The sequence below is a fragment of the Mauremys reevesii genome, linkage group 9, assembly GCF_016161935.1.
Source record: "Mauremys reevesii isolate NIE-2019 linkage group 9, ASM1616193v1, whole genome shotgun sequence".
In the NCBI taxonomy this organism is placed as follows: domain Eukaryota; kingdom Metazoa; phylum Chordata; order Testudines; family Geoemydidae; genus Mauremys; species Mauremys reevesii.
Genome location: NC_052631.1, coordinates 58,310,725 through 58,333,319, shown reverse-complemented (window position 1 = coordinate 58,333,319; position 22,595 = coordinate 58,310,725). Strand labels below are relative to the sequence as shown.

The window sequence follows — 22,595 nt, the reverse complement described above, 5'->3', positions numbered from 1 at the left end:
CGCACTGGCCTCGCAGACGGGCGTGGAAGGCGTGGCACGCCAAGCGAATTGCCCGCAGCTCCCTGACGTTGATGTGGAGGGAGAGCTCCTGGGGCGACCAGAGGCCCTGGGTGTGTAGGTCGCCCAGGTGTGCTCCCCATCCCAACGCCGAGGCATCTGTTGTCAGTGTCACGGACGGACGAGGAGGGCAGAACGGGACTCCTGCACATACGACCTCTGGGTTCAGCCACCAACTGAGCGAAGCGAGGGTAGACTTCGTGACCGTGACTACTCTGTCCATCGAGTCGCGGTGTGGGCGGTACACCGACGCCAGCCAAGATTGAAATGGGCGAAGGTGCAGTCTCGCATAGGCGGTGACGAACGTGCACGACGCCATGTGGCCCAGGAGGCGTAGGCAGGACCGAACCGTCGTAGTGGGAAAAGCGTGCAGGTCTTGGATGATGGAGACCATCGTCTGGTGCCGGGCGTGAGGGAGACAGGCCCTGGCCACCGTGGAGTTGAGGACCGTTCCAATAAACTCCACCCTCTGAGATGGAGTCAGTGAGGACTTCTCCACATTGACGAGAAGACCCAGTGCCCGAAATAGGGAGAGTATCTCAGCAACTTGGTCTGTTACCAATTGGCGGGATGGCCCGCGAACCAGCCAGTCGTCGAGATAAGGGTAGACGTGAACTCGACGATGGCGGAGGTCTGCAGCAACCACTGCCATGCATTTGGTGAAGACCCTCGGAGCGGTGGATAGGCCGAAGGGTAGCACCGCAAACTGGTAGTGCGCACCGTTGACCACAAAACGCAGGTAGCGTCGATGGGGAGGGTAAATAGCAATATGGAAGTATGCGTCCTTCATGTCGAGGGCGGCAAACCAGTCTCCCGGATCCAGGGAGGGAATGATGGTCCCCAAGGTCACCATGCGAAATTTGAGCTTGATCATGTACTTGTTGAGCTCCCGGAGGTCCAGTATGGGTCTAAGGCCTCCTTTCGCCTTGGGGATGAGAAAATAACGGGAATAGAATCCCCTGCCCCGCCTGTCTTGCGGCACCTCCTCTATGGCACCCAACCTCAACAGAGTCTCGACCTCTTGCAAGAGGCATTGCTCGTGAGAGGGGTCCCTGAAGAGGGACGGGGAAGGTGGGTGGGAAGGAGGGGGCGAAATAAACTGAAGGTGGTAACCATACTGGATAGTACGGAGTACCCAGCTGTCCGATGTGATTTGGGACCATGCCGGGAGGAAGTGGGAAAGGCGGTTGCAAAATAAAGGGGTTAGATCCTGGGAATAGACTGATGAGCCGTCCTCGGGCGTCCCATCAAAATTGCTGTTTGGGCCCTTGCGGGGCCTTGGACGACGCCTGGGCCTGGTTGCGCCTGCTGCCTGAAGGTCGATGGCGGTTGAGGCCGTTGCACCGACTATTATAAGGCCTTGACCTGGCCTGGGTAAAAGGCCGGAAGGGCTGCTGTTGGCGGAAGGAGCGCCTCTGGGTAGCTGGCGTGTGCATACCCAGAGTGCGGATAGCTACACGACCGTCCTTCAGGGTCTGTATCCTCAAGTCTGTTTTCTCTGAGAACAGGCCGTGAGTCTCAAAGGGCAGGTCCTGGAGGGTATACTGCACTTCCGGCGGCAAGGTGGAGGACTGCAGCCAGGAGATGCGCCGCATAGTTACTCCAGAGGCCAGGGTCCTGGCCCCTGAGTCCGCCGAATCCAGAGCAGCCTGGATGGAAGAGCGGGAGGCTGTCCTGCCCTCTTCGACCAGAGCCGAAAACTCTCGTCGGGAATCCGTCGGGATCAGTTCCGTGTATTTCGTGAGGGACACGAAAATGTCGAAGGCGTACCGGGCTAAGAGGGCCAGCTGGTTTGCAATGCGCAGCTGAAGACCCCCCACCGAATACACCTTGCGGCCCAACAAGTCCATGCGCCTGGTGTCCTTCGACTTCGGCACTGGGGCTGGCTGTCCATGCCGCTCACGGTCATTAACGGACTGGACGACCAGTGAGTCCGGAGCGGGATGAGTGTACAGATACTCGTATCCCGAGGGGGGGACCGAGTATTTACGTTCCACGCCCCTTGCCGTAGGGGGGACGGACGCCGGCGACTGCCAAATGGTCGTGGCATTTTTCTGGATTGTTTTAATAAAAGGCAGGGCCACCCGCGTCGGGGCCTCCGCGCCGATGACGTTGGTCACCGGGTCTTCATCTTCCGGGACCTCCGCCACCGGAAAGTCAATGGCCTTTGCCACCCTGCGGAGAAGGTCCTGGTGGGCCCGCAGGTCGATCGGGGGAGGGTCCACCGTAGCGGTGCCCACCACTGCCTCATCCGGAGAGGAGGATGAAGACAGAGTCTGTACCACCTCCTCTGCCGGAGGCTGCTCAGGGGCTTGTGAGGTTGACGGAAGCCCTGCGGGGTCCGACGACGGTAGTGTCTCCCCCAGTGGTGTTGGGGGAGGGCGGCTCACCGTGGCTTCTGGTATGCTGCGTACAGCACCCACTGGGCGCTGGGACAAGGGGAGCCCTTGGGACTCATAGCCGGCCCAGGGGACCCAGAAACCCCACTGCTGGTGTCCAAGATGTTGGCTCTGGGTGGGAGCCCGGAGATCTGTCTCGCTGTCCGCCTGGGAGACGACCGATGGCTGACGCGAAGGCCACGGGGGTGCCGAGGCGCTGATGGAGTGCGCCGCTGAATGAGGCAGCTTATTCCCGGATGGTGCCGAGGAGCGGTGCCGGCCGTCATGGTGCCAGGACGGTGATCTGGACCGTCGGTCACTTCGGTACCGGAAGCCAGAGCGTGACCTTGATCGCCAGTGGCGAGAGCGGCTGCGGGAGTCGCGGCGTCGAGATCGGTACCGGGAACTGGATCTCCGACGGTACCGTCGGTCCGGTGACCGGGACCGTGAGCGGTGCCGGGAGTGCGACCGGTACCACGAGACTGAGCGGTACCGGGACGGGGTGCGGTACCGAGACTGTGATCGGTGCCGGGATCGGGACCGGCGTGACGGCGACCGTTGCCTGGACCGGGACCGGGTCCGAGGCTTGGAGCGTCGCCCCTCTCTTCCGTCAGGGGTCTGAGGCCGCATCATAGCAGGCTTGCCCAACGATTGAACAGCCCCTACCGGCGGTGCCGGGGGCCGGAGGCTTGGTGCCTCTACGAGCTGAATAAGCTCTCTCGCCGTCACAAACGTTTCAGGGGTGGACGGGAGATGCAGCTCTACCGCAGCCGGCGCCGGGGAGCAGGGAGGTACCGGACTCGACGGCTCTTGTGGTGCCGGAGTCAGCGGAACCGTGCACGGCTTGTGCACTACCACAGCCGGTGCCGGAGGTGGCTGGGTAAACTGTCCCGAAGCTGCAGGTTTTGGAGCCGGGTGCGCCGTCTTCCGCTTCCTCTGCGGGGAGAGGGAACGGTGCCGGGACTTCGGTGCCGTCTGCGTGCCTTTAGGAGCCTCGGTACCGGGACGGCTCAGTGCCGCTGGTGCGCTGCACGCCGAGGATCGTTTCGGCGGTGCCGGGGACGGAGCGGGGGGCTGAAGTGCCGCCTCCGTAAGGAGCTGTTTAAGTCGCGAGTCCCGCTCCTTTCTTGTGCGCGGCTTGAATGCCGTGCAAATCGGACACTTATCAGTCCTGTGCGATTCCCCGAGGCAGCGCAGGCAGGAATCGTGCGGGTCGCCGATGGGCATAGGCCGCTGACAAGCCGCACAGGGCTTAAAGCCTTGGGCATGAGCCCGCACTGGTTGTGGAAGAAGAGGGGCTAACCCCTCTAATTCCCTACTATCACAACTATATACAACTATAACAACTAACTTATTTCAACTAATCTTAACTATTAAACTAAGTGAAACAACTATATACACTAAAGATACGGAGAAACGCTAGGGCTGTGGAGGTGAGAGAGCACTCCACTGTTCTTACCGCCCGTGACGGCCAGTTGGAAGGAACTGAGGAGCGGACGGGCCGGCTGGGGTATATAACAGGTGCCATAGCAGCGCCACTCCAGGGGGCGCCCAGCCGGCCCGCCGGAGTTGCTAGGGTAAAAATGTTCCGGAGAGCCGTGCGCGCACACCTAACTGGAATGCATAGGAGCAATCACTCGAAGAAGAAGTATTTCTTCACACAACACACGGTCAACATGTGGAACTTGCCACCAGAAGATGTTGTGAAGGCCAGAAGTATATAAGTGGGTTCAAAAAAAGAACTAGATAAGTTCATGGAGGATATGTCCATCAATGGCTATTAAGCAAGATGGTCATGGATACAACCCCATGCTCTGGTGTCCCTAAGCCTCTGACTGCTAGAAGCTGGGACTGGATGACAGGGGATGGATCACTTGAGAACTGCCCTGTTCATTCCCTTTGAAGCACCTGGCATTGGCCACTGTTGGAAGACAGGATACTGGGCTAGATGGACCATTCATCTCACCCAGTATGGCTTTATGCTTAGGTGTGTTTTTGCCTAAAATCAAATGGCTCCATTTCTCATGTGCCACAGTAACTTGACAATGATTTAATGCCGTGGTTTTTTCCCTTACTTCCCCTGTGATCTGAGCATCAAGCTGGCTTCTTCATCAATAATGATTCAGGAGGCTACATTCAGGCCGGTGTGCGCCTGTGGAATCTCCTGGGGTTTTCAGGAGTATCTCAGCGTCCATTTGCCTCACTGATACAGGCAAAAGGAGGAAGAGTCGTTTTAAGACTCTCTCCTATTTTGCAGGGTCACCATTCAGCACGCAGCTTGCAAAGCACTACCATCCAGCGCCCACTGATGCCATGTGGCAGTCACATCCAGATAGCTCAGAACCAGAGGTTGGGAGCGGAGCTGCAGCAGCCATGTGCGATTTCTCCGAGGATCAGATGGCCGAGTTCAAGGAGGCTTTCCAGCTCTTTGACCGAACCAGGGATGGCAAGATCCTGTACAGTCAGTGCGGGGATGTGATGAGGGCCCTGGGCCAGAACTCCACCAACGCCGAGGTCATGAAGGTGCTGGGGAACCCCAAAAGCGATGAGATGAACATGAAGACACTGAGTTTCAAGCAGTTCCTGCCCATGATGCAGACCATCACCAAGAACAAGGACCAGGGCTGCTTCGAGGACTACGTGGAGGGGCTGCGGGTCTTCGACAAGGAGGGGAACAGCACCATCATGGGGGCTAAGATCTGCCATGTCCTCATGACCCTGGGGGAGAAGATGACGGAGGAAGAGGTGGAGATCCTGGTGACCGGGCACAAAGACAGCAACAGCTGGTCCGGATGGTGCTGAGCAGATGAAGAGTCCAGCCAATCTCCCCCCGTCCTGTCCTATCCCCTCCGAGGCCTCGGCTCGCCGCCAGGCGCTCAGGTTTATTCTGTTCTGTGCCTTTTCTACGCCCTGTGTAAACTTCTCCTCCCTGTGTGGACCAGAAGGAGACTTCCAGTGCTGCAGAGGGTTGTCCCAGGGGTGCCCCTGGGGGCAGGGGGAGGGGGGGGAGAGGATGAGTGATCCCTGTTTTTTCTGGGGTTCTTCCCTCCCCCTTCTAACCCCTGCAGCAGTGCTCAGTTGTTTCTCCTTCCAGCTGCTTTCACTTAATAAACAGTTTGGAAAGTGAAAAAACAAAAACCAACAACCAGGGGTTGGGCTACAAGACCCAGCCAGAAAGAATCCATCTATCGGCACTTCAGATGCAGAAAGCAGAGTCAGGAAGAACTCCACTGCGAACTGTGAGCTCCTGGGGTTGTGCAGCAGAGACTAGCACAATAGACTAGAGGAGGCCAGGTGTTACCCACAGCAAACTTCAAAGAAACAAGCCTGCTACCCCTCCCCCCAACACACTACCCCCACCCAGCTGTGTAACCATGGTCTACACCTCACCCCTCCCACCCTTTGGCATGTATTTCCACTGCAAGTTCCTCAGGGGCAGGGAGCGTCTCGCTAGGTATCCCTACAGGAAGGGGCCCTGACTTCACACCACTGCTGGTCTGGGAATACTAAACAGACTGCCAGGCGGGACAGATACACAATATTTTATTGACTTATTTTCATGTTTAGTCACCCAATAACACTTACTACATTTTTTCCCCCCTTTAACATTAAAAAAATCTATGTACAGACCCCTTTGGGTCAAGGAAGCAAATCTCTATATACAGGCTATTTACACATGGGCCGCGCATCCCTCCGAGCCAGGGGCAGGGCTGCCAGCCCCCAAGAGGGCTGCTCACCCCATCCCCTGTGCTAGCTCTTCAGAGCCACCTCCAACTTCAGCATGTCCATGGGAGCACTCTTGGCTACTTCGAAGAAGACTCTGAAAAGGTGACACAGGCCTGTTAGTGCAGCACACCCAGCGGAGGCACATAGCATAGGACCGGAGGGGGGGGGGGCGCGCTCCAGCCAGCCTGAGGGAAGTCTGCTGGGGCACTGGGCCCCAGCCAAATGCCTGCGGTCATTAGCAAAGGACTCCTTTCTCCAAAGAGTTCATTAGGCATTGGCGTTAAATTGGCTTTTGGTGCTCAGTCTAGCAACCCTGCCCGCATGCCCTATCCCTGCTGGCACGTTCTCCAGTCACCACGGAGTCCTTCTGGGCACATGGGACCCAAGCTCCTAGCATACAAGCCTTCCAGGCCCCCCTTTATGCAGAGAAAAGGGCAAATTTCTCTCCCTTTACAGGTTCTCTCCCTTTCAGGTGCTACCCGCCACCCCAGGCCTGCGGCATAAGTTCCAGACCAGGGTGACCCATAACTCCAGCATGCACGGCGGTTTTGCTGGCACTGCCCCTGCAGCAGCCACAGCCCAGCAAGGACCCCTTAGAGCACTGACAGATTGTGGAATGGAGGCAGGCCCTTAGCTGTAGTACGGCGAGCTCCTGCTGGGCCAGCCTCTGCCAGACTGTAGCTAGCCAGCCCAGGTGGCTCAGTTTCTCCCCCTGTTCTCGATGCAACAGAGCCAGGGTGTCTGAAGCCACAGCTAGCTCTAAAGAGACGAAGATCAGAGCGACTGGGGGCAGCCAGTCCTTGCTGTGCTGCAGATCAACGTTCTGCAGAGCGCAGGCCAGAATGAAGTGATCACAATGGTCCCTTGGAAGCTGGGCCAAGGCAGCAGGGCATTCACAGCTCCCACCCCAGGCTGCCCAGGCAGGTAACATGCCCAGTGCAGCACCTCCTGCTGGCCAGTGAAGACATCTCCCAGCCCCAGCCCATCAGACACACCACAGACACACCGCTGCAAGGAGAGTCCACTCACCGGTGGGAGTACTTTGTGCGCACCGCCTTTAACTTGTCATCGTGCTGGTAGGTCAGCAGGAAGTTCAGCCTCTTCACCAGTGGATGGAGCTCCTGAGAGCTGTACCCACTATAATACTCCAGCGTGGGGCTCTGCAACACATTAGAGGGACTCAGAGCCTGGACCAGCACCATTGCACATATACTCCATGCTGCTTCTTCCAGGACACTGGGGATAGATCTGACCCCTGGGATGTCCTGACCCCATAATGGCTGCTTGGCCAGACTCCAGCACAGACAGGACACGGATCACTTGCCCAATTTAGGTAACAGCTAAGTTTGCCTTCTCATCGTGACGAGTAAGGAGCAGAGACAGGCCCAGTCAGGTCCCCACACGGAGCCAAAGGAATGGCCTCTGTGCAGGTGGCCATCTGCAAACAGGGACACTATGGCCAAAGATCCCAGGGATGGGGAGAGAGCAGCCAAGCACCAGAGTCAGCTGCCAGGCAGGGAGCATTGGACAAGAATGTCACATCCTTTTCCCCTAGCCTGCAGAGCCAGCTATGGAGGATGAGAAGGCAGAGCAAACCCCACTCCTGAGGCTGCTGAGGGCCTGGCTTGGAGAGTGTGGTGAGCTGCCCCCTTCTCTAACTCTCCCTGAAGGTACCAGGGCCTGCCCAGTACAGCTGCCACTACCCCAGGCTCTGCAGTCTCTGGAAGTGGGGAGCTGGAGAGCAGACACGGGACTCAGCAGGGTTAGGAACTCGGGCCTCACAGGCTCACGTGGAGCTAGCTATTAGAGGCAGGGCCAAAGGAGAAGTCTAAGGGGTGGGGCTTCCCTGTCCATCCGAGATTGAAAGTGCATCAGTAGCTCAAGGCCGGGGGTTCCCTGCACAGACTGCAGGATCTGGGACCAACCCACCCGCAGCCACGTTTCCAGCGGCTCCAGGACGGTGGCCATCCCTAGGAACAGAGACTGGCGACTTGACCCTGGGGGAAACCAGCCAGACAACACTGCTAGAGAGACAGCGACAGCGGCCAAAGGGGCAGCTATTCCAGGCAGCCTCCTGCCCCTCGGGGCCAGTGGAGCTAACCTGGACAGCCAGGCATGGGGAAGGGCCAGGAGAGCAGGGCACTCACCCATCCACCAAGGCTCTTCATCTTGAGCGCCAGGAGCAGGCAGCTGGCGGCCAGCTTGGAGGCGCTCTCCTGGACGTAGTCATACTCCGGCAAGGTCATCTCGCAGATGAAACGGGCCAGGGTCAGCGTCTCCATGCTGGCGTGAGCACACTGGGACCATGGGAGGAAAAAGGAACTGTGGTGAGACCTCTCTGCTGAGCACCTGGTGAAGGGGAGATGCCAGAGCCAGGGCATGGTCATGGGGGAGCACCCTGTCTGCACTGGAGAGCCCTGCCCAGTGCTGACTCCGTGGGAGAGGCAGGTGGACCCACCCAGCAGATAGCTGCCAGCTCGCTGCAGTAAGGGTCCCGTTGGTGCTCAGCACAGGAGTGAGGAAGGGGGATGGGTCCAAGGCACCCCAGAATACAGGTACCCCATGGCCCCAGGGGAGAGTCACTGAGTGAGCCAACCTGGCTGCCTGTCCAGGTCACTCAAGCCCAGCAGCTGGGACTAGCCCATCTGTCTCACTCCTCTGCTGGGATAAGTCAGATCCAGACCTCTCCATGGAGGCGCCTCTGGCATCCAGGCCTGGATGCCTGCTCGTCCCCACCCTGAGTACCAGATGCTCCTGTCCCTTCTGGAGCCCACAGCCAATTCAGCACTTGATTCCCCTCCCTGGCCGGGAGAGAGCTCTTTGCTCCAGGTGTGTCGGGCAGAGCAGGGGGCACCATTAGGCAGGGGCAGAGGAGCCAGCCAGCACTTCCACATGACCGAGACAGCCAGGCCTGCATGGACCAAGAGCAAGCAGATGGAGGAGAAAGAGACATTAGTGCTCCTGGCACTGAACATCCTGCTCTGCTCCCCTCGGTGCCCTGAGTCGGGACTTGCCTCCAGGGCACTGAGGTGCAGAAAGGAATGGCAGGTGTGATAGGACTCGGTGGATGGGGAGAAGGGAGAGCTTGTTTGCTAGTTACAGCCCCTCTGACAAGCTAGCATTTTCCTTCTGACGAAGGAGCAGCCTTTGCTCTCCCTGCAGCATCACCCCCTCATAGAGCACTTTATGCCCACGTCGTGCTCATTTCCCCACCAGCAGCCCAATGTGATTGTGCCACCTGGCTAGTGGGGGAGGGTGTCATCGAGGTCCACCTGCTGGCCTCTAGCTGTGACCACCCACATCCCCCCTAGTGGCAGAAATGGGGCCCCACCTTGGCAAACCTCCGCAGGAAGCGATACGGGATGGGAATGTTGATGTCGAACTTCAGCATGCGGAGAATACTCATTTCCATGGCAATCAACTCCTCCCGCTTGTAGGCATCGTCACAGATGTAGAGGAAGTCGTCCACACACGGGGGGCAGCGCTCCTAAAGGGAAACAGCCATGGGAATGGTCAGCCCCACCTACACCCAGGCCAGTGCTGCCCTAGTCCCTAGGGGGTGCTGTGCTGAGCTGCCTGGCAGGGGCTAAACTAAAACCCTGGGGGTGAGATTTTCAGAAGCATCTAGGTGAACTTGGAGCATGAATCCCATTCACTTTCAGTGGTTGGCTCCCAATCCCCTTATGCATTTTTTTTTTTTTAATTTCCCTTCTGGCTCTTTAAAAACCCACTGGCACCTTTTGAGAGATGTGAACCCTATTGTCCTGGCTGGAGTTCAAATTGGATGAGGCCATGCTGCCCCCCAGGGACAGCCCTGCAGTCGCAAATGAGATAACAGCTCTGGAACTGCTCTGTATTGCTGCTGTTGAACAGCTGCCACGTTCTGTTCCAGAGATGGCTGCATTTCAGTGGTGGGCCAAATGTTCATTGAAGATGGGGCAGTCCTTTGCAGAGCGCTTCACTTTCATCAAAGTTTTCCATGGGAAACTTATTTTCAGCAAAAATTCAAGATGGAAAGATTTTATTTGGGAAATGCCATTGTAGTGTCTCATGGGAGTTGTAGTTCAGGTGCCTCATGCTCCTGCTCTTCTCTATAGGATTGGCTTGACATCTTGCAGGATGCCCCAAAGTTTCCCCTCTTAGAAAGGGGAGGCAGTGCATCATGGGAGATGTAGTCCAACCAGGGAGCCTAGACCATAGCAGAAAATCCAGCAGGAGACAACCCACCAACGATTTCCATAAGGCACTGCAACAGTATATCTGGATTGAAATATCACTTTAGGGCATTTGATTGATTGATAGATAAATCAAGATTTTGATTTGAAAATTTGACCAGCCCTACCCCAGTCTCCCGACCTGGGTAACCTGCCCAAACTTTCACCTTTCAGGCTGGGGACTTCCACCACAATATTCAGAAGGTGGTGGTGGGAAGAGGGGGACATCTCTCCAGCTTGGTTTGATTTTTGGCTACAGAGTGGGGTGTGGAATTCTTCTTCCTTTCTGGGCAGTGTCTCAACAAACTGCCAGCACCTGGAACAGTTGGGCTCCATTCCCAAGCACAGTGCATTGGAATGCTTTAACCAGCACTTGTGGGATCAAAAAGAATATCAGCCCTGTCACCAATGGCAGCATTTTCTCCCTGGGACTCCCTTTCCCCACTTCCTGTTTCCTCCTTCAACTAGGAAATTAAATGCAAAAACTTGAGTTAATCCTGCGTCATGGCTCCAACGCTCCCAAGTCAGGTGTAACATTAACACCACCGTGCTGCGGAGAGATCCATGCAGCTCTTCCTCCCTTGTTAAGGTTAGTTGCTCAGTGGCAGCATTGCGGCACACTTGGTCCATAGGACGTGCACCAAGGTCCAAGTTCATGGGCCAGCTTTAGCATTTGGAATGTCCCAACTGCCTGATCTTTCCCCCTTTGCTAGTACAGCCCAGTTCACACCAGCGCACACTCCCAGAGATTTGTATTAAAGGTGGGACGCTAACCAACAGGACCCGCCTAAGGGCTAACTAGGACCCAAGGTGTGAATTCCAGCCCACCACTCCCTCGATCCCAGCCTGCCCTGCACCCTCACTGCTATTCCGGCACTGGGGCCTTTCGAGCAGCAATGGTCAATCCCTGCGCTGTAGCCTTAGCCACGTGAGCTGCGTGGGGGGCTATAATGTGACTGCACAGCAAGCCCCACGTGTGTCCCCCTCTGGGCCTGTGTTACCCTCTGCCTACAAGCAAGGTTGCCCCCGACGCCCCGCAGGCTCTGCCCAAGCCAGAGCTGGGTCACCTCAAACTTGGAAGCGATGAGGATGGCCGTGGAGCCAATGAGCTGCAGCTTGTCCCTCATGCTCACCACCTCCACCAGGTAGTGATCCACCAGCTTCACCGCCAGGTACAGCGTCTCATGGTTCAGCTCAAAGTTCTCCTGTGGGGGAAGACAGATGGAATGGCACATGCCAGCCAGTGTCACCCACCCTGGGTGCAGTCACTCAGGGTTTGCTATGTTCCCAAGCTGCTCTCCCAAAGCGGGCACCCCATGCAGCAGGCTCAGGGCAAGGGGCAACAGAGCCCCTCACCTGCTCTGCTCCCGAGACTTGCCCTCATGCAGGCTGGGACTTGTTTTAGCAGCCAGGGGAAAATGCTTTCCATTCCCAGCCCGGGGGTGAAGGTCACGTCTGCTGTTTTGCCCCAGGCTGCCCACCCCGAGTGCCCAGGCACAGATCAGAGTCGTTTGGCACAAGGAGGGGTCCCCGGTGCTCCACTTGTCTGACTCGCCAGGCTGCTGCTCCTCTCCAGACTCCATGGCTGGCTTCTGACACGCCCAGAGGAGAGTCGGGGCCAGCATCTCCACGAGGTAACTGGCCCCTCCCAACGAGTGTGTGGAAAAACGGTAAGCGGCTTCCTCCCCCTGGCCTGCAGCCCCCTTTCCTCAACCCCCTTCTCCACTCACAGCCCTTTCACCCCCGCCACAAGCTAGGCTCACAGCTGCATGCAGCTGAGCCGCGTCGCAGGGGCTGAGGGGTTCCTCTCCTCCACGTGGCTTCTGCTCAAGCCTGCTGGGGAGGGAGGGCTGGTCTGCCCCACCTCCAGCTGGGTGGGCCCCCCGCCTCTTTTTTTTTTCTCCAAACAAACAAACAGCTACGGTGCACACTCTGGCACTCTCCTGGCGGTTCATTCTCTCCCCCACCACAAGGGAACCCGGGTGCGCACCTGGACCTCCACCATCCAGTCCACCAGAATGGCTCTCATGTCCCTGCTGATGTCGTACTGCTTCTCCATGTAGTTTGGGAGCAAGAACTTCTCCTGCCAAGGGAGCCGCAGAGAGGCTGTTAGTGAATGAAGCCCGCCCACTGCAGCATGCGGGTAAGGGCTTGGAGAGGCTGAGTCCATGGCTCTGCCCTCCTGTAGGCAGGCTGCTAAGCTCTCTCCATGGCACCATGGCCAGGAGCTGCTGCTGTCACAACAGGGCCTCCCTGGGACAGGCCCTCAGCCCCACTGTTGACGTAGGAGGATCCCACCCCCCACCCAAGCCCAGTTTTGTCTCTGTAATGGCACCAACTCTTGTGATGGGCTGGACGCTAGAGCCCAACTGATCCTACCCAAACTGCTCATCCCTCCTGTGGTCAGCCAGCCCTGCTACATCAAGGGAAGGGGCCACGCACAGCCCCCAGCAGAGATTAGTGGCTGGGAGGACAGTTGCTGCCAGAAGGTGCCATCCGCACAGACAGCGCTGCAAGGAAGTGGCTGTAACTGGGCTTCACCATCCAGAGGTGAGCTAGGAGCCCAGCCTGCTTCTTCTGCTGGGCCAGTGAGCAGCACAGCCGGAGGGGAAATGGCCACCCAGGGCCTGCCCAGGGTTTCTCAGGGAGACTCACTGCCATGGACAGAGCGGCCATCAGCCAAGTGGAACCTATCACCCTGCTCAGGACCAGCCGGCCTCCTGCCAGGAGAGCCCTGGGTCAGAGAGGCTGCATGGAGCAGGCAGCGGGAACAGAGACCTGTACATAACAGGATGACTGGAGCTAGTTTGCCCGCTTGGAAAGAGCGAAAGGCTGAGCCAAGCCAGCCAGGACATGAGCCGGGGGCTTTTGGAAATCAAGCTTTATGCATCAAGTGCTAAGACACAACCTGCCTGCCCTCCCCATGTACCAGCCCCCCATCTGCAATGCCATGAAATGCAGCAGACAAATGCACTGGAGGGGGCTGCACTCTCTTCTCTGGAGACAATGGGACTTTCAGACCTTAGGGGCCTCGGCCTGGCATTCTAGCTCCTTCCTGTGCCTGGTGCCCCCGGAGCCAGCCTGGTGTCTCCAGGGCATCAAGCTCGGAGAGGCTGGGCCAGTCCAGCAGAGGAGGAAGGAGAGACGGGCAAAGCTGAGATCCTTGTGCTTGAGCCCTTCCCGAGTGCCACACACCTCTCTCTCCTTCATGTAATTGAAGATCTCCTTGGCATACTCAGCGCTGGCATAAGGGTCTCCCAGCTGCTCCTTGTCAATGTCCTCAATGGCAGGCACCTGCGTGAAAGGCAAGAAGGTTGGGGGGTACCTCTGGGACACCAGAGAGACGAGTCCCAAGCACTCATGACAATGAGGCACTGAGAGCGATGACTGGTCAGGCACTGGGCTGCCGGCCCCAGACTGCTTTGCCAACGCACCTCTCTCAGCTAGCAGAGGAGCATCCACAGCTATGTGGCAAACCCCAGCCTGGAACACAAGGCACTGCATGCCCCGTCACTGCTCTTCATCCTGCTCTGCAACACCTCTCGTGCTACTCTCCCGGCTCACCCAGCAGGACTTTTCTGTAGCAGTTTGCCTACGTGGCTTGCAGGGGGCAGACCTGCCCCAACCCAGCATTCAGGGAAAATTAGCTGCCAGATCCCATCTGTGTAGACCAGCAGCTGGGGAGGGGGCAAGGTGGCTCCGCTCATGCAGACGGACAGAGCCTGAGGCTCGGACCCCCTACAGGGTAAGCAGTTGAGGCAGCAATTGCAGGCAGTGCTTCGGTATCCCCAGGAAGAGGTGAACGAGCGCCCTCTAGGGACAGTGTGAGGCCAGGACACTTCCCTCCTGCAAGGAGTGCAATGCCAGCATACCAGCTGAGTCCCATGTGCTGCTCCCGCCCATCGCCCTCCCAGGGGCCACTAGGATGGCAGTGAGCACCCGATTCCACTGACCTGCATGGGTGCTGGCTCCTCCGGCACCGGGTCATTTTTGTGAACCAGTTTAGGATCAACAGGTGCCTCAGCTGGGGGCGTTTTCCTTGTTGACCTAACAGAAGCAGCCAAGAGCAGGTCAGACACTGCAAAAGGCTGGGCTCACGGACAGGGGGGTGTTGGTCATCCAGTGCCCCAGAAATCACCAGATCACATCAGACCAGGGTATAGCTATAGCCCAGGGCCCCCTCTCCAATAGTGCCCTGTAATAGCTGCTTCAGAGGCAGGGGCAAGAACACCATCCCCCACTGAGTGAACAATGACTGGCTGATACCCTGAAGCAGGAGGCTTTACAGCCCTGCCAATATTTTATCTTGACTAACATCACCACGAAGGTTCCCATTATCCACATCAACTAAACTCTTGGCCTCCATGAGATCTTGTGACAGAGAGTTCCACAGACCAACCATGCATTGTATGGAAAAGGCATTTTCCTTTAGCAGTTTTATATGGAATGGCTTTCAATTCCATTGAAGTCCCTTGTCATCCTAACACAAGGACAAGGGATCTCCTGATCTGTCCCCTCCATACCACCCCCTTCGTACACCTGCCTCATATCCCCTAGTATTAGTCTCCTCTCCAAGGCATGCAATCCCCATCTCTCTTCCTAGGAGTTTTTCCAGTATCCTGTATCTTCTCACCAAGGAAGGAAGGAAGGGACAGACCGATGTCTGCCATCTCCTTTCAGACAGGATGATTATAACTGCCCAGCATCCGCGGGCAGCATGCCCCCATCGGCATTCGACTATTTTCCACATCCCAGCCTCCCATTTGTCTTTAGCTGCAGCCACATCCCCTGGGATTTCCCTTCTTCCCTGTACATCAGTCAGCCAGGATGAAGGAATGTCCCTCTACCTCCCACTCCCCATTTTACACTGGGGGCCTGGCCTGCAGCTTCTCCCACTCCATTTTCTCAATTATCCTCCTAGTTCCCCACTGGAGGGGAGTTTGCTCGCCATGGCCGCGGATCCCGCCAGCAGGCAACCTGAGCACATTCCCAATGGCAAAAGCCTCTCCGAGGACACCCCACCCTCCCAGCTGAGAAAGGGTCCTACCATTAGAGCCCCCAACTCCACCACCAAGAGACCCTGAGAGCCAAGAAGCATTGGCACAGAGAGACATTAAGCCCTTGGAGACTGACCCTCTGCCAGAGGATCCCCTTGGGCTGCAGCCTGGAAAGTGACAGCACTGTGCAGGCCAGTACTGGTGCTAGCCACAGGGACAGCGGCTCAGATACCAGGGTAAACGCGCGTCCATCAGAGCGAGGAGCAGTGCAGCCGCAAGGGGCGGGCAGGCCTGGGGCTGCATCGGGGCTGACCCACAGAGAGTTACTCACTTTTTCAAGTTGATCTCATTGTTCTTCAAGACCCCCAGAGCAGCTGTGCCCTTCTGCACCTTCCTGAGACCTGCCTTCGCAGCATCCTTCTTCCTCAGGCCAGCCTGGTTCTTGTGAGCCTGGCAGGTGAGAGGGCAATGCTGGGAGCACAGCACGACACACAGAGGGGCAGCCTGGCCAGGCTCCCCAGCATCGCTGCTCCAGGCCAATAGGGGTGGCGGGAAGTGGCAGACAACACATCCCTCGGCCTGCGCCGCTTCCCACAGCCCCCACTGGCCCGGAGCGGCGAACTGCGGCCAGTGGGAGCAGCGATCAGCCGAACCTGCGGACACAGCAGGTAAACAAACCGGCCTGGCCCGCCAGGGGGCTTACCCTGGCGGGCCGCATGCCGAAGGTTGCTGATCCTGGTCTAGAGGGACCTCGGGGAGGTATAGGGGCACGTCCAATACAGAGCAGCCAATGAAGGGAGCTCCTAAACAAACAGGTTCGCTGCCTGGTTTGCCTGCAGACTATTGATAGTTGTGAAGTTTCACTGGATGTTGATTCCGCCCAGTCTTAGCAGGGAAAATATTTTAAGGTTAACATCAGCATGATCTAGTGGTTAGAGCACAGGGCTGGGACACGGGAGAAGAGTTTGTTCCCAGATCAGAATGTAAGGACTAATATATGGGAGCGTGGTCTTTATTATGTCAGAGCAGTGGATCAGGCATCAGGACCCCTGGTCCCCCACCCCTCAGCCCATGCATGACCCAGCAAAGATGTATGGTGCCTCTCCGGAGAGGCACCATACAAGACTAGGAAACAGGACGGGCAGACGAGGTAGAAATGAAATATTCAGCTCAGAGAGGAACCTTGCCCATCCAGCTCCCCCACAAGGAGTGCTGTGTCCTTACATTAGTGATGTCTCCGAAGGCTGACCTCTTCTTGGGTGCCCCCTGGGGTGAGGACGGGGACCTCTTTGCTTGAAAACTCTCCTCCTAGAGCAAGGAGCAGATGATTGAGATGGCATGCTGGACCGCCACCCTTTCTTGGCAGCCATGCCCAGAGCATGGGGCGTGGCACCGAAGATACCAGCTTTCAGGAGAACAAAGCAGTCAAGGTGGGGCTGGAAGCATCACGTATTCTCACAGCTCCAACTGTGAGAAGTGTCTGCCCCCCAGTGCCACAGTAGCGGAGTCTGATGCATCAGCCTCACCAAACCCTGTTGAGGGGGGAAAGTGGGGGCAGGCTAGACCCCAGCTTACAGATAGGATTTGAGGCTGCGTGACTTGCCCAAAGGGCAACAGGCCAGACTGCAGCTCTGTAGGAGCCAGCCCAGAGCTTTAAAGCATTAACACGACTGAAGTGCTGGGACCAATCTTGGCCCAACTCTTAGAAGATGGAGAAGCCACCTTTTCCTGTGGCCTCCCAACTACAGGGACCAGCCTGCACCTTTACCAGCAAAGGCCCCATTGCTACTACCGGAATGAGCAATCCATATGTATCCATAGCCCCAGCTCCCAGCGGGGCAGGAGAAAATTACTAGCCCCACAGACTCACCTTCTCAGGCCTGGCATTTTCCACTGCTCCTGCTTTACCAGGCCGGAGCGGTTTACTGCCTGTGGTCTTGGAGTTGCGTGGCACTGGCATCTTCTCTGCCCAAGCACACCTGCACAGAGACAAAAGATGCCCCCCAAATGCTGACTAATGAATTCAATGCACTTTACAGACTCAAGGCCTCAGCCTCCCCCATGCGGTGGGCAAACAGCCTTTATCCGTACCTTACAGATGGGGAAACCGAGGCATGGGGAGGGGAAAGGATTTGCCCAATGGCACCCAGTGAGCAGCGTTAGGAGACATGGGTTTATTTTCTATCCATATTCCTCTGTTATCATCCAGACCACAGAGCAGTGACTGCAAACCTCTGCCCCTACTCCAGGGACTTTAGCAGCAGCTCAGCTGCAGCTCAGACACAACCTTTAATACATTCACCCACCTCACAGGCGCAGGCTAGCCCTTTGGGATCAAACAGCAGCCACCACCTCCCACAGCTCCCAGTGACTCACCTCACAGCCTGGGGAGCAGTGACCCCTCCCTCCCCCCACCAGCCTCATCCCTCATGGTCTGGCTTTTCAGGTGCTACTGGAGCCACCGTTGCTTCTCCAGGCCAATGGCCCCTCTCTCCACAGCTTTCGGTCCAAGGGACCTTGGGTCATGGCCACCCCCATTCCATTACCTTCTGATCGGGGAGCAGTGCAACAAGCCCCAGGAGAATGCACAAGAACCACCCTGTTGTCATGGGGAAAAGGCAACGGGACGAGGCAGCTTCTGCAGGATCCCGTTAGGGCAACTGTTGCCCTGCCATGGCTCCATGGCAGCATTTCCCCAGGGCCCCTGCACTGGTGCGAAGCTGCTTTGAGGAAGGCAAGTGGCACAGAAGCAGAGGTAGTCTGGGGGCCTTCTTATGTGAGATGGGGAAGAACCACTGCTAGGGCTTAGGAGCATGCAAGCCAGGATGAGCATACTCCCTATTTAACTCTTTGAATGCCACTAGGGTCCCACGGAAATAACAACTGGGAGCATTCCGAAGGCCGGGAAGCAGGCCTGGGCCTTTGTCCATCGGGTAGCAGGGGGGCTGAGGCAACAGAAAGGACGCTGGCAGGTGGGTTTGGTTGTCAGGAGTGGCAGGTGGGGAAGGCTGGGGCTTTCAGCAGCAGTTTGCAGGCAAGTCTACTCATCCGGAGCATTGGAGGTGCTGAAGAAGATGCAGGCATTAGGGAGGTAACAGAGGAGGGGAGCATGCCAAAAAAATCCCTGCACACACCCATGTGCCCCTACAGACCCTCATCTGCAGGGCTGCAGAGAACCAGCCACTTCTCCCTCAGGGCTGGCTGGCTGCAGAGGGACATGATGAATGGGACATCAGCAGGCCAGTGCCAACCTGGCGACAGCAAGCTGTCCAGCAGAAGATCCAGATATAAGACCCACTGTAGGGCCTTCACTCCCTGGCCACCAAAATAGGATACTTAGTTACAATTCAGATAGAATTCAGTCTATCCTGCTCTGCTTCTTCCTCCCTCCCATCACTCTGCCAGGTGGCTGGCAGTTAGGGCCCAGCTGGAAACGAGGTAGGACCGAAATAGTGGTGTGCGAGAGAGGGCTGAGAGAAAGCAGATGTTATTAATGTACCTAAAGACCATCCAAGATCAGGGCTCCATTGTGCTAGATGCCGTATAAACAGAACAAAGAGCTTGTGTTCTATCCCTTCCCCATGTATAGATTACACCAGCTGAGTGAACCATTTGATGGCCGCAAATCATAGAATATCAGGGTTGGAAGGGACCTCAGAAGGTCATTTAGTCCAACCCCCTGCTCAAAGCAGGACCAATCCTCAACTAAATCATCCCAGCCAGGGCTTTGTCAAGCCAGGCCTTATTAGCATGTTAGTTCCATGATTAAATGGAAAGAAAAGGGAAGGCGAGGAGGGTGCAGGGGAGAAGATGGTAAGAGTGGTAGTATGGAGAGAAGCGGAGGTGAAGGGACTGAGGAACGGGGCTGGAGCAATAATCCAATCAAAACTGCAGAAAGGTCTCTGGATATCTGAAGGTCCCTGCCTTGGCTGTTTCTGCAGTTGCTCCTATCAGCTGGAGTATCTGTCTGGTTCCTCTCTGTAGTTTGCACCCTCTCCTGCCCCTCCTCTGGGAAACAGAGGCCCCATTGGCTTGCACTCTGAGAAGCTAGAGCAGCCCATCTTCACCTGTCTTCCAGTCAGTCTGATGCAGAGATCTGCTCTTGCTAGAAGGCCAAACAAAACCACCCCAGCATGTTGAGGGCCTAGTGTGTTCAGTGCCTTTGTCAGTGCCAATCCCAACACCTGGTGTAGCTCCAAGGAACACAAACCAACAGACCAGGGTAGGGGTAGCTCACACCCACAGGAGTTGAAAAGCCTCTGGTTCAAATCTGGAGACCTACACCATGCTGCCAGCCCAAGGGCAGAATGCAGCCTAGAGTGACTTTCCAGACAAGCTCCCTCCAGCACTGTTGTTCTCCCATGTACAGCCCAGACCACAGCCAGTCATTACAGAGAGCACTAGGCTGTAACAGTTTCCATTGACTCCAGTGGCTACTATGACATCACCCCTTCACAAATGAACCCTGATATGTGGGTCCCCCTTCCTGCTCAGCCGCCATTTTCAGAGAGCATGTTACAAAGCATTTCCCAGCAACTATATATCGGCCAATACCCAGCTCTTAATTTTCATCCATAGATCACAGAGCCACGAGGGGAGCATCATTACCACCATTTTACAGATGGAGAAATGGAGGCACAGGGCCATGAACTGACTTGCCTGAGGTCACCCAGCAATCCCATGGAAGAGCTGGGACTAGAACCTGTCTCCTGGGTGCTCTATCCACTAGGCCTCAGTGCCTTAAAAGAGGGGGAGACAGGAGGGCAAAGCAACTGTCTGTATGGCTTTGGAGCTGGATTATTGGCTTTGGAGATTGGTCTCCATTTACTCACAGAACAAGTACAGATGGGCACAGCATGGCAAGCTACCCACTCACAATGCCCCAGCCAATGCACTTCAACCTTGACCTAGAATAGGCCTCATTAGTGTCAGCTGTTATGAATTGTGAGTGAGCCCCCCACCTCACCAGGAGCTGGACAGACACACTCCCCCCAGCCAGGCACTAGATGAGAGCAATTTTGACACTGCAACTAGATCCCAAGCAGCTGTAATGAGCCCATCACCAAAACAGCTGAGCACCTCTCTGCCAGGCTGGATGTGAACTAGCAACTTGAATGTGAAAGGATCTATGGTCCAGGCCTGTCACTGTTTGCATGTTTGTTTTTGCATTAAGTGGCTGGTCTGAGCCACCTAAGGGCAGCAGCCCATGCTGTGACATTTTGGGACTGTCAGCATCACCCTCCTCCCCTTTAAACCAAGTATGCTTGGGATCAAAGCCATGCTTTGTGTGACTGTACTGAAGTCATGGGAGTCATGAGAGTGTGGGAAGGTAAATATGGACTTTTGTCCTCTGGTTAAGTTGAGGGAGGGGGTCAAACAGAGAGAACACTTTCTTACAGTGCCATCAAGCAGTCATTCCACTAGCACCCTTCATTTCCACCCCCTTCCCAAAGACAGCCCTGGAATCCGTGCATTAAGTCAACAAGGTTAATTATAGCCTGGAGCCAGAGCACCACACACCTCGGACAGGTCTCAGGTGCTTTAATAGTAGGGCACTTGGTGGAAAACAAGCCATCATTTTAGCAACTGGGATTAGGTTTTCCAGGTCCTTCTGACCTGGCTCAAAAACCTGGATTTCCCCAAAGCTCTGCAGTAAGACAGGAACAATGGATACACATTACAACTGGCTTGGTTTACAACAAGGTTAGGCAACCTGTGGCACAGGTGCCGAAGGCAGCACTCGAGCTGATTTTCAGTGGCACTCACACTACCCAGGTCCTGGCCACCAGTCCAGGGGGCTCTGCATTTTAATTTAATTTTAAATGAAGCTTCTTAAACATTCTAAAACCTTATTTACTTTACATACAACCATAGTTTAGTTATATATTATAGAAAGAGACCTTCTAAAAATGTTAAAAATGTATGACTGGCACACAAAACCTTAAATTAGAGTGAATAAATGAAGACTCGTCACAGCACTTCTGAAAGGTTGCCAACCCCTGGTTTACAATATCCACGCAATAGAGATTCAAAAGACACAACTGAGTTAGCTAATCCACATAGACAGAGATGACTGAGCTGCTGGTTGGAGTCACATTATGGATAAAACCACCCAATCAGAGGAGAGCCAACCGGGGTCAGTGCAGCATCCAGCAAAGGAGATGAGGCCAGTACAAATCTCATCACCATGCAGTTACCCCCAGCCACAAGAGATTTGAATTTGCACCATCTCCCAGAGTCACTGAACTTTGGCTCAGGGTAAAGGAATCTGAAACACGCCCCTCCCCTTCTCTAATCAACCCTGAAACTTTATAAACCGCTGTGTCCCCCCCTCAAGTCCCTGCTCGGTGTCAGCCCGCCGCGGACTGCAGGCTCCGGGAGGGAGGAATCAGCAGCTGCCGAAGCTCCCGGCCAACCCCACAGCGATTTCGCAGGCGATGCTCAGGGAAAGGGCAGCAGCGAGCCGTGGGGAAGCGCAGGCCGCAGGAAGGACAAGGGGCAGGTCATCCCCGGGCCACATGCCGAAGGGAAGGCGCATCGCGGGCTGCATGTGCGCAGGTGGGGGGGACGCTGGCACCCCGGGCAGTGGGGAGGGGGCTGGCACGCCAGGGGGCTGCAGAATGGGCCGGACACGACGGGCAGGGGAAGTGCAGCCCAGCTGCGGGGGGGAGGGAATAGGCGGATATGGGAAGCCGCCCGGCCCGAGCTCACCTGGCTTCTCAGCGCCCGGCCCCGATCCCGGCCTCCACCCAAGAGCTGCGGCTACTACTGCACAATGTGGATTTGAAAACTGCGGCCCTGGCAGGAGGCAGCCTGCGACTGGCCAATCAGCGGCCAATCAGCGAGCCAGGCTGAATGCGGTTGCTAAGGGCGGTGCATAGCGTTTTTAAAATCGGCTCCCTCAGCCAATGGGAGAAATGGTTTCCCGGCGGGCGGGCACACAGGGGACGAGAGCTCTCTATCCGCCATTTTCATTGGCTGGGAACTCGCCAGGTGGCGCGTCTTGTTTTAAATTGACCTTAAAGAGCCAGACAGCGGGGACAGTGTTAGCAGCTGCTGGAGCAGGGAGGCACTAGGGCGGGGATTGCCCCAGCCAGGGCCTGTTTCCCCTCCCCCTGCGCCTGCCCCCCTCGCCAGGGAGGTCACCCGCCTTTGCTCCACCTCCTGCTCCTACACAGCCACTGTGGCCCAGGGACTCCAAAATGCGGATGGGGGCCAGACAG

General features: G+C 56.5%; 2 protein-coding genes across 2 annotated transcripts; one reads left to right on the top strand and one right to left on the bottom strand.

Moving 5' to 3' along the window:
* Positions 1-4,792: 4,792 nt before the first annotated feature.
* On the top strand, positions 4,793-5,237 carry LOC120372112 (myosin light polypeptide 6-like). Its single transcript, XM_039488851.1, has one exon. It carries the CDS (start codon positions 4,809-4,811, stop codon positions 5,235-5,237), a length of 429 nt encoding a protein of 142 aa, XP_039344785.1. The 5' UTR covers positions 4,793-4,808.
* A 725-nt stretch (positions 5,238-5,962) lies between these two features.
* On the bottom strand, positions 5,963-22,231 carry CCNB3 (cyclin B3). Its single transcript, XM_039487156.1, has 12 exons — positions 22,084-22,231; positions 17,243-17,351; positions 16,597-16,680; positions 15,704-15,822; positions 14,329-14,422; positions 13,571-13,669; positions 12,366-12,458; positions 11,443-11,580; positions 9,493-9,648; positions 8,309-8,458; positions 7,191-7,321; positions 5,963-6,255 (listed from the first exon to the last, which is right to left on the bottom strand). Exons 2-12 carry the CDS (start codon positions 17,330-17,332, stop codon positions 6,186-6,188), a joined length of 1,224 nt encoding a protein of 407 aa, XP_039343090.1. The 5' UTR covers positions 17,333-17,351; positions 22,084-22,231; the 3' UTR covers positions 5,963-6,185.
* Positions 22,232-22,595: the final 364 nt, after the last annotated feature.